The sequence below is a fragment of the Pimephales promelas genome, chromosome 25, assembly GCF_988280905.1.
Source record: "Pimephales promelas chromosome 25, fPimPro1.hap1.1, whole genome shotgun sequence".
NCBI lineage: Eukaryota > Metazoa > Chordata > Actinopteri > Cypriniformes > Leuciscidae > Pimephales > Pimephales promelas.
In genome coordinates, this window is record NC_142793.1 from 18715453 (window position 1) to 18726131 (window position 10679).

The 10679-nt window shown below is 37.3% G+C and overlaps 1 protein-coding gene across 3 annotated transcripts in view; it reads left to right on the top strand.

Moving 5' to 3' along the window:
- The window catches only part of LOC120469105 (transcription initiation factor TFIID subunit 4), a 31691-nt gene extending 22573 nt beyond the window's left edge, over positions 1 to 9118 (top strand). For 2 of the 3 annotated variants that reach the window (XM_039657834.2, XM_089127441.1), the window contains exon 14: positions 7498 to 9118. In XM_039657834.2, coding sequence (XP_039513768.2) covers positions 7498 to 7671 — 174 coding nt within the window. In that variant the 3' untranslated portion in view covers positions 7672 to 9118. The remainder of the gene's footprint in view (positions 1 to 7497) is intronic. The other variant, XM_089127440.1, reaches the window with a different exon arrangement.
- The last annotated feature ends 1561 nt before the right edge of the window (positions 9119 to 10679 follow it).

Genomic DNA, 10679 nt, shown 5'->3' on the forward strand with positions numbered 1-10679 from the left:
TGAGAACTGGGTGAGACCACAAATGCATTTGACCTTATCTTGGCTTAAAACGTATCATCAAACCTTATACCTGTCTGGATGTAGGAGACCGGAAGAGACGTGGCTCTTCAAAACATTACCTTTTTCCATTGCTCTGGGGTTTGTGTGTTGTTCTTGCTCCAATTTAAGCATCATTGTTGCCATTTTGCAATGCCGAATGGCAGCCCAACCATATGTTTCAGCTTTCATGACCAGTTCATGTTCAACGTGTTTCAGAGTAGTTTTACTACTGCAGTCTGTTTGTGTTTTCATTCTTGGTGTTGCACCCTTTTGTCTTTTTTTTACCTGACATGGCTAATTTGGTAAAATGGATAAGGTGCTCTAAATTCAGTTCCAGCAATAAAAGCACAATAGACCTCAAAGAGGAACGTTTCCAGCCATCAACTCTTTTAGAATGCAAGTGCATGCTTTTCGCCAGCTTATAATGATGCCCCTCTATTTTGCCCACATCAATGAAAAAGCATTCGGCTCCGTCAACAAAGTCAAGCCTTTGGCGCTTTTAAGATGCCCATCTCAGAAATTAATTACCTCCCTTGTTAATCTTTGCTAATTAAAATTGTAAGTTTATTGGTTCATGATGGCCATGGAAGGACAACTTGGTGAGTGTTCCCTCCAACTTTTTTTGTGAAAGCTGGCTTTAGTGACGCACATCAGAACAGTTGGAGACTCTTTTGGATTTATTGGCCTGATATAGCTTTTAAGATTAGTTTTTACCCTCTCTTTTTTCCCCCCCAAGAATTTTACTTTTGTACCCACATATGGTGACATCCTTTTGTTCCTTTTTGTTTTGTGTAGAAAGAAAACAGTTGGTCCAAGATTAGCTGCAGAGGTTGCCTACATGTAGACTAATCCATTAGTGTGGATAGGTTATTGGCTTCCTTTCTGCTGCTCAAATGGAAACCCATTAACGGAGGTAATGTGTGCCTCTGGCGAAGCCCACGGCACGGAGGCAGTGGAGGGTGTATGTCTCATGGAGCAAACACACACTGGTGTTTAGAAGACTAACAGTCTCCTAAACCGATGAGCCAAATATTTCTTTTACTGTCACTTTTTTTTTTGTGTTAATTTTTTATGCTTGTCCTCCTTTAACTCTTTTCTCTGTCTTTCACTCTATAAATCTCATACTTTCAACTGTTTTCTCTCTCTCTCTTGCCCTCTCTCACTCTTGCTTTCTCCTGACGCTCTCTGGCTGACACTGGCTTGGGTACAGAGTCACATTGATCTGTGAAAAATCCTTCAGGCAATCATGAAATATTAAATTCAAGTCGTACTCTACACACTTCTCTCCTTTCTCTTTCGTTCCCTCTCTCTCTTTATCGCTTTCCTTCCCGATTCGCCATGTCCTTCCTTGCGTTTAGTTTAATTCGCACTCCATTTCATCAGTTAGAACAAGTTACAACCTTGCACAAGTCACATTGACAGATCCGTTTGTATCTAAATCTTAAATGTAAACACCTTTCTGGAGTTATTAACCAGAACAGTCAGTCCCAAAGCACCCTTAAAGAATTCAAGAGCATTTACTTGTTGATGCTATAAAAATAAAAACAAAATGGTGGTCTAATTTATGTAAATCATTTGTGATATTTTTTTATGTATTATATAATAATAATACATAAAATAATGAATAATTTCTTCATATTTATATTAGTATCATTGCATTTAAGAGGAAAAAACGTGCAGATATATTTCCGGTGTGTTTGTCGACTTGACGGCTTGGAGTAAATCTAAATGGTTATATACATTCTAAGATTTCTTGCCCTTCATTTTTTTTTTTCTCCCCCACTGCCAGAGATCTCTGGTTGGTTGTGTAAATAATCTGTTTCATATTACCGCAATGACCCTATGTGTATGTAGAAGCCAGAGGGCTATTGGCACCATCTTGGCCTACCCTCCTGATTCCCTCAAGCTGTTCAGCTACCATTACAGCTCATGCTATTACTCTTTATACATTGTGTTTATTCTGGATTGAAACACAGTAGGCGTGTATTTCGCCATTCGGAATGTGACCGCAACAATGTTTGTTAAATCAGCTTATTTTGAAAGTTGAGACTCAAAATCAGTAGTTGTCGAGATATTCACCATCCAGTACACTGTAATGGAACATTTTTTGTATTCCAAACTAAGAGTCTTTTGAAGACCATCATGCCACAATCTTTGTTGAGCTACTTTGTGTGTTTTGTATAGCATCGCCCTCGAGGTTAATGTGTACCTTGTAGCCATGTAAGCTGTTGACAAGTGCTCTTTTTTTATACAGGCAACACAATGTGGGAGAGCTGTTTGAATTGCAGGCAGATGTAGGCAGAATGTTCGTTCTCCCGCAAGTGCTGCCTGAAGCGTCCCGGTTCTTTGTGCTGAGAGAGTGAGAAAGGGATATGCTGTTTCTAAAATGTGTGCTGAATATTTGTGAATTTGCACAGTGGATCTTTACCACACAAATTTGAGAGATGTAGATTGTCAATGTGTCAAATTAGACACTTCATGACACTTCAGGATTTAGCATTAAGCTTTGTATTTGTAGAAAACATGTACCGGTAGTATTTTCAAATTACCATACTTTCCACCCTCATATCCCCCTGAGACGAGAGATTGTCATTTTGCGTCATCGGAGGATTTTTTGGCCAGAGGCTAAAGACTACAGTCAGTAGTAGGGACTGTTTTCAACCCGACCATAGAGGGTGATCTCACTCACAGAATATACATAGTGTCAGCCATCTTTTTTTTGGAAGCTAAGCTAGCAGGCTCTTGTTCTGGCCGTCAATGTCCGATTTAAGGGTTATAGTAGTATCTTCACCAGTTAGACTTTGTTTTGTCTCTACTTAATTGTGTGTGAGGTAATGATGGAAAACCACAAAACCTTACATGCTCTCGTTTTGGTTGGGGCCGCAGGCCTGGATTTTATCCCAGCTCTGCCCCTCAGCTCCTCAACTTCACTGGAGGCAAAGGAACTGCAGCTTTGCCACTATTTCACTAATTAGAAAATCCCCTTCCCCACAGCAAGACTTTTTAATTACGTGTAGTGTCAACTACTTTACAGATTTAATCCGTGGATAATACACACCGAACCGCAAAAAAGGACTGTGTCATAAATGGGCTGGAAAAGTGACCATTAGGGCTGGGTATTGACACAAATTTCACAATTCGATTCACAAGCTTGCAATTCGATTTGATTTCGATTCAATATTGATTGTTTTGGATATCAGTAACAATAAATGGCAAATTTTCTCAAGGAAATCAAATCTCAACTAATGTTGTAAACTATGGGATTCTAGTTGCAGCCTAGGCTTCATTGGCCTAATATGAAGGTAATAATGAACTGTTTTGTAGCTATACAAACACTTAAATTACACTTTTATTTATTTTTATAATAAGAAGATTAAATGAAATATAAACATTAAATGGTGGCTGTCATAAAAACTTACCAGATTTATTCAAATATGCATTATTAAATATTGAAGAACATTAAGATTATAATGCATATGTAATATGGTGTATATATTTAGCAAAATGCTCCTCTCTAGAGTTATTTTTTCTAGCGAGTTTATGTGGGTTTTCTGAGGTAAATATGACGATACATGACATTGATTACAAGCTGTTTAACTGATGTCATTCCACGGTTGAAACGCTGATTGAGCGAATCATTGTGACATGATAGGGATTTCGATTAGTTGTACTCTATCTTTTAACACACTTTAAGATGCTCATTCATGTTTATTTTGTGCTGTGACTGGTATTATTAAGCCGGAAGAGAGATCAGCGCTGCTGCTTCTTTTGAGCTGCGCCAGAGCGATCTCACGCCACAGCGCCAAATCGTTATTTATGTTTTTGAATTTCTAAAGAAAATGGACGTAATTTGAAATTTGAGACTTTGTTTCATATCAATAGTAACAAAGGACAAAGATTATTGCAATGTTTTGGATGCGTGCAGCCGCGATACAATGTTCCATTCATTCAAATGAAACAGGATGACTAATCGATTCTAGAGATTTAAGAATCGATATCGGTTCGTAAAAATGAGAATCGAATAATATTGAGAAATCTATTTATTACCCAGTCCTAGTGACCTAGTGTCTTCGCAGGAAAATTTTTGGTTCTCCAAAGAACTTAATCTTAATAATCTAAACCTTTTTCCATTAAAAAATTATTTTTGCAATGGATGTTAAAGGTTCTTTATCTTTTAAAGAATCTTTATCTTTTAGCCTGATGATTGTTGCGGTTTAAGCGGCTTGTTTTGAAGCCCAACCCTGTCTCTCATAGTTTTGTAATTGCACAAGGTTAGATGGTCCTGGATCAAAGTAAAAGCCTGCCATCAAAAAGCCGGATTGTATAGGGTTAAAGTGAAGTGGAGCAGGGTTGTGTAGCCCCGGGCGGCAGTTCTGCAGAGACTGGGCTGTGTTCGTGCAGAGGCAAAGCGAGTCATTTCCCCAAACGCTGGAGACACACAGAACCCTCAGGCACTCTCTAACCTTTAGAGGCCAGAAGTGCTCACAGTCGTTTGGAGGAATAAGGTGGAGTAATAAGGTTTTTTCTCTCCATTTTGTCTGGAGAGGGTTTTCTCTGTGGTGGTTTGGTCACTTTGAGTTGAAGGTTTTCTTAATTCTAGGGTAGCTTCGGAGCAGAGCTGCTTCTTGCATGACTTGTACATGTTTTGAAGATTTCAAGACCTTTACATCTGGTTGAAGGATACGTTTCATGCCTTTCTGCTCAATTCATGGCTTTCAGAGACCTACAAGTGTAAGCTGCCTCATCTCTTCAGGGTTTGGAGTCAGTTCCTCTGGAGGTGTTTGCAGTCCTACACACAGTGAACACACAAACACAACTCAAGGGTTTTACAACACACTTTAACCCTAATGACACTCGAAAAGATAGCTTGTGCACCATACACATTCCCCTCCACAACTAATGTGGTTTAAAAAATACATTTCTCTCAGTGCCTGGGGCATGTTAATGCTCACATCTGTAATATATTCATCCATATCTTTACACATTTATGCAGGCTTAACAAGCTCCATCTCTAACGCACCACTAGGATAGTGGCAAAATGCCCTGAGCGTGTTCACCCACACATGCTAACTGTGAAACGCAGTCTTCCTGTACTGCAGAATCGAGTTGAGCAAGTAAAACTGTCTCTTAATAAAGGCTAGAGTTTAGGTGATCACATATTAGATTTTTTTTTTTTTTTTACGAATATTTACTGAGATACGTTTTGCTTTTTGTTAATATTTTATTATGGGTCAACGATAAAATGGTTTTGAAAAACTTTTTTTTTTGAAAAACAAGTTTCAATTCAATGATAAAAATGTCATATATAACCGCCATGTTAAGTGATAACGCCATAATACTTTCTATTAAGCTTTGATTTATTTTTGTATTGTTTAGTTAGTTGCCTAGGTAATTTTTTTAAGTGTTCCATGTAATATTTACTTTAAAAATATGTATATATTTCAGCTTTATTTCAATTAACAAACAATTTAATAATTTATCAACAATAGCATTATTTAGTTGTACCACATGTCACCACCTGCAAAATGTTTATAATTTAAGATGTTGATTTTGTAATGAAAATGCTTTGTTATTTAAATAAGACTTTCTTTATATAAGATCGGGACATGTTTTACCTTTATGCACGCTTTAAAAAATATGAAATTAAACTTAATTCAAAAATAGTATTTTTAAGTCGTTGCTGGTAAGAATCACGTTTTTGAACAAGTAAGATGTCATTGACCTATTAATTTGAAATCACCAAGTACAGTGTTTCTCCACACACACATACAGCATCCAATGCTTGGCATCGATTTCATGTTTAAGACAGTGTGTGCTATATCTAACCAGTGGCTTGCTATCCCTTGATCGTGTACTTAACTTCCCGGAACAGTCTCTTCTGGGTGTGGTTAATCGGTGAAAATTTTGGCAGTAATCTCTGATTTTAGTTTTGCATTTCATTCTTCCTTTAAAGTGCTGCTAACAATTTTCGAATAATGAGCTAACATTACACTGCGTACAAGACCACGCACCGACCTGCCCGCGTAAACATGTCGTGAGCTTTGCCAGCCCTGGGTGTGTGTGAGAGTTGCAGTCATTCAGGGTGTGTAGCATGTACGAGGGTGCTATAGATCCCACAAAGCTGCATGTTGTTTCTGCAGGGTGTGGTGTGTGTTTTGTGCCCAGAGGCCATCTTACACCTTCTCACGTACACTTAGTATTCAGTGAAGGCTGGAGACCCTAACCTCATTCTAGCCAAGTGATGTCACGCTCTAGACCCCCTGTACGGCTGATGAATACCATACACATGCGATCTTCCTCACTCCTCCAGTAAATTGGTTGTAAGGTCTTTCCCCTCAAGGTGGACTACGTAAATATTCATAATGTTGCGAAAGCTGGTCATTAGCCCTCTGTTTCATCGTATTTACTGGTAATATGTAAGCATAGATTTTATTTGAATGATCTTTGTTTTTTCGTAAGAGTGTGGCTGTGATCTCACTCTTTCCCACTCACATTTGTTTGAGTCAAATCTGAAGAGGAACTGCTTTGAGATACTGTAGTTGAGATCAAAAGTCTGCTGCCTGGGGCATGAGGTGTGGTTCTCTAGCCTCGAGCTGAGAACAGATGATCACATGTCGTGCAGGTGTGCTGACAAACACACAAAAAGCACAAAACCAAAGGATCTTTGATGACTGCTAGGTCTTTACTGCAAAAATCCAAAAAAAAAAAAAAATCAAGGACAGACTGGTTCGGTTCAGATTTAGGTTGCACAAAGACTTCAGTTATATTTTGCATTTTATTTGATTTAATTAGTTTTGACTATTTTAAATAAACCCAAATAAACCCTGATTTTTATTTCTTTTTTGTCTTGTTACCATTTTAAATTTAACACAAAACAATCTGACTTAATCTTTGAGAATAAAAAAGGTTTCATTTTATTTCCTTTTGCTCTTAAATTAGACAACTATCTGACCCTATTAAATATTTGAGAATGAATGAATATATATATGTATATATATATATAATTGTTTTCCATTTAAAATTAAATAAATTAAATTAAATGGAATAAAATTAAATTCCATTTAAAATTTACGGTTTTAAATTAAAAGCACAATAATCCGACCTCATCCAATCTTAAAATTTGTTTTAACGTTTTCTTTTTAACATTGTTTATTATTATTATTATTTTTTTTTTTTTTTTTTTTAAATAGGCTAATTGCAGACCAGAGATTTTATACAGTAAAATGTTGGTAACCGCAAAGGCAGACATTTAATAAATGTTACCATTTATTAAAATTAACCTTTTTTTTTTTTTTTTTTTTCCTAACTGTGGGCTGTTTGTTTAAATAAAAAAGAAAAGAAAAAAAATGAACTGCTTACTTAATGTAGAAACCATTTATTGTCATCAATCACAGCCTTGACAAACGTTTATCAACCTTTGACAATGACCTAATAAATTCTTACATTATTCACATTCAGCTTCCTGCGGGCTCCTCTGGATCAGCGACCGGTCCTACCTCATCCTCCACGTCTTCAGTCCGGCAGACCCGTCAGCGCATCACCCGGGTCAGCCTCAGGGACTTGATCTTCTGCATGGAGCAGGAGCGAACCACAGCCAGGTCCATGCTGCTCTACAAGGCCCTTCTGAAGTAGCCCTGATCCAGTGAGATGGATGAGATCATCCACGATTGGTACTCCACCTGCTTGACTCTCAGTAATACGTTCAAGTCTTCCTCTCCTTCTCCACATTCATCTCCGGTTTGTGCCTTCAGACTCACCTGTGGCATGAACTCTTTGATCAGTACGAGCGTGTTGCTGTGAAACTTCTAAACATGGCCGTTCTGGAGATGAGAAGGTTCTGGAAAAGCACGTAAGCCGGCAGCTGTGGACACCATGTGATTATCCCCTTTGGGTGACCCTTTTATGGTTTTATTTCCCCTTTGTTTTGGATTAATGAGCCATCGTTTTGAGCAATGTTGATCTTTTTATTCATTAACTTGAACTCAGACTGGTTTTACGTTTCAGGATAGAGATTGAGATTTGTTTTATATAAATAGCGGCTGGACTTGTTTTTAACCGAAAGCCTCGTTTGCAATAGAGACACTGGAAATGTGAATGCAAATTTTTAGAGGTCTAATGAGTCTGGAGTATTTTTAGTAACTTATAAGTAGCTCATCTTTAAGTCTCCGAGGAAACGTGTGGATGTTTTGGGGGGGGGGTTTTTGTTACAGATTTATGCAAAATGAAGAAAATCTGTGTTGTAAAACACTGACTGTCTTTCATCCTATTGGATGGTCTTTTGAAATTCAGTGACAGTTTTGTCTCGCACACTCAGTGTGGGGTTAAATGTGTGTACGGTTTCACTAGTGTCTGTGTTAAGTATACTGTGAAATGGTGCCTTACGTGGCCCTCCTAGGGCACCATTGTTTTTTAATCAAATTCACGGCATGGAATTATCTAATATGCTAATACTAATATGCATCGCTTCAACAACGATTCTAGAGCAGGATCTCTCGTAACTTATTTGTGGAGAAATGGCAGGTTGTACGTATTGTTAATTTGACCATTTTTTAAATACATTCAAAATAGGGTGGTTTTCAGACTGCAGTAATGATTTTAGAATACTTATGTTGCATTTTGGATCCTGTACTTTTGTGTATGAAATTCAATTTCACAATAAATTTAGTATCTGTCATCGGGCATTATTTTATGTCTCAAATAGCAAGTATTTGCAAACTGCCCTTTATGACGTGCAGTAGGAGAGGAAATGACATTGTTTGACATGTACCTTTTGGCGTTGTACAGATGTATATTGGGACACGGTCAACGTTCATGTCATGTCATGTGCAATGATTCCTTTGAGATCTGAGGCAAAATCTTTTTCCATCACTCAGATTGGTTTTAATTCATATTGTTTGTGCTGACGTTTGGACAAACAGTATTGTTGTTCAAGGGATTGTCTTTTGTCTGAAAAACATATCTATTAGAATTTCTATTTTTGCTAAATTTAACAATTTTTGAATGTTTGGTTGGTTTGGAAAAAAAGTGCTCATCTCTATTAAATTTGTACTTTTGTAAAAGAATAAAGTTCCTAATTATACTTCTGGCATGACTTTCTTTGATGTTTGTTTTACATGAATGAATGGCAAAGTCAACATGGAATCAAAATGAATACACTTACTTGATAATTGTTAATCACAATGCATCAACTTTATTTGGCTGACCTCACTATGGCCACACAGGCTGTTCGTTAACATTAATCATATGTCCTTACATCCTAACATTTTCCCAATATGTTAGGATGTAAGGACCTAGCAAGTAAGGGATCGAATAAATATGGTCTGATTTCTGAGACAATTTTGGTGTCTATGTACTTACATTTAAATTAATCATTTGATACAATGCACTTATTTAAATGCCTTTTTTTACAATCTATGGTAAATACATATTTTTACATTGTACCAGAATGTAATTATATCTGTAATAACACTTTTTGATCCTCCCCTCACCCCTTAATCCAGTGTTTCCCAACACATTTTGGATATCGGTCGCATCTGACTCGTCTGTTTCAGGTGTTGAGTCTCTTCTAATGAGTTGAATCAGGTGTTTGTTTAGGAAAAGTTTGAAAGTTTACTGTTATGAATGGGGTTGGGAACCATTGCTTTAACCTACCCTTAAACCTAACCACACCACAACCTGTCTATCACCTTACCCGTATCCCACTTCAATGGCAGCAAGTGTTTTACAAAACAACATGAACACAATACATTGTGCCTAAGATTTATGCACAAAATATATAAGTGCTTAAGACCTAATAGGTTTCTTTTCCCCATTGACTGCAAACTCATTCAGGTGAGGCTCTATTCTGGTTTTTACCACCCACCTTCCATGACTCAGTCTATTTCTGATCAAAACATTAAGTCCCACCCTTTTTTTTTCGTTTTCTTCAGAAATACTTTAAGTAAAATGTCGTTGCGTGTTAAAGATCCATTTTCTACGGAGCCCCTCTAGTCCCACTTTGTCAAAAAAATTAATTATAACTGTCTTGTGGCCTCAAGATAGTAACTCAAATAGTGTCTATCTTGAGGCCACGAGATACTACCTTGAGTTACTGGAAATCGAAATACAGTGACTTGCTGGTAACCGTCCTGCCAGTACTGTAAAAATACAAGAAAACACAGGATGCACACAGGAAATGACTCTAACATGAATGCATTGATTGATTCCTAGGTTTATTTTGTTATGAATAAACAAATGTGCAATATAAAGGAAAAAACTTACGATTAAAGTTGTAATGTTATAATGTTCAAGTTTTGTTCTAAAAAAAGAAAGATTCACACAGAAAATGACTAGTATGACCTCAGACGCATGAGAAACTTATTTTTCGCCCCAAAAAAACGACAGTGGTACCCCTTTCGTTTTTTTTTTGTGCGATTAAGTAAGTTTCTCCAATCTTCTTGAAATTCTGGATTCTGATAGAGGGCCATGGGACTTAGACCTGAGTGCCAAAATGGAGGCTCTAGACCCTTCCAGAGCTGAGATATTGAGATATTTATAATGGGATACATGCTATGTGGGATCTCAATATCTCAGCTCTGGAAGGGTCTAGAGCCTCCATTTTTGCACTCAGGTTTAAGTCTCATGGCCCTCTATCAGAATCC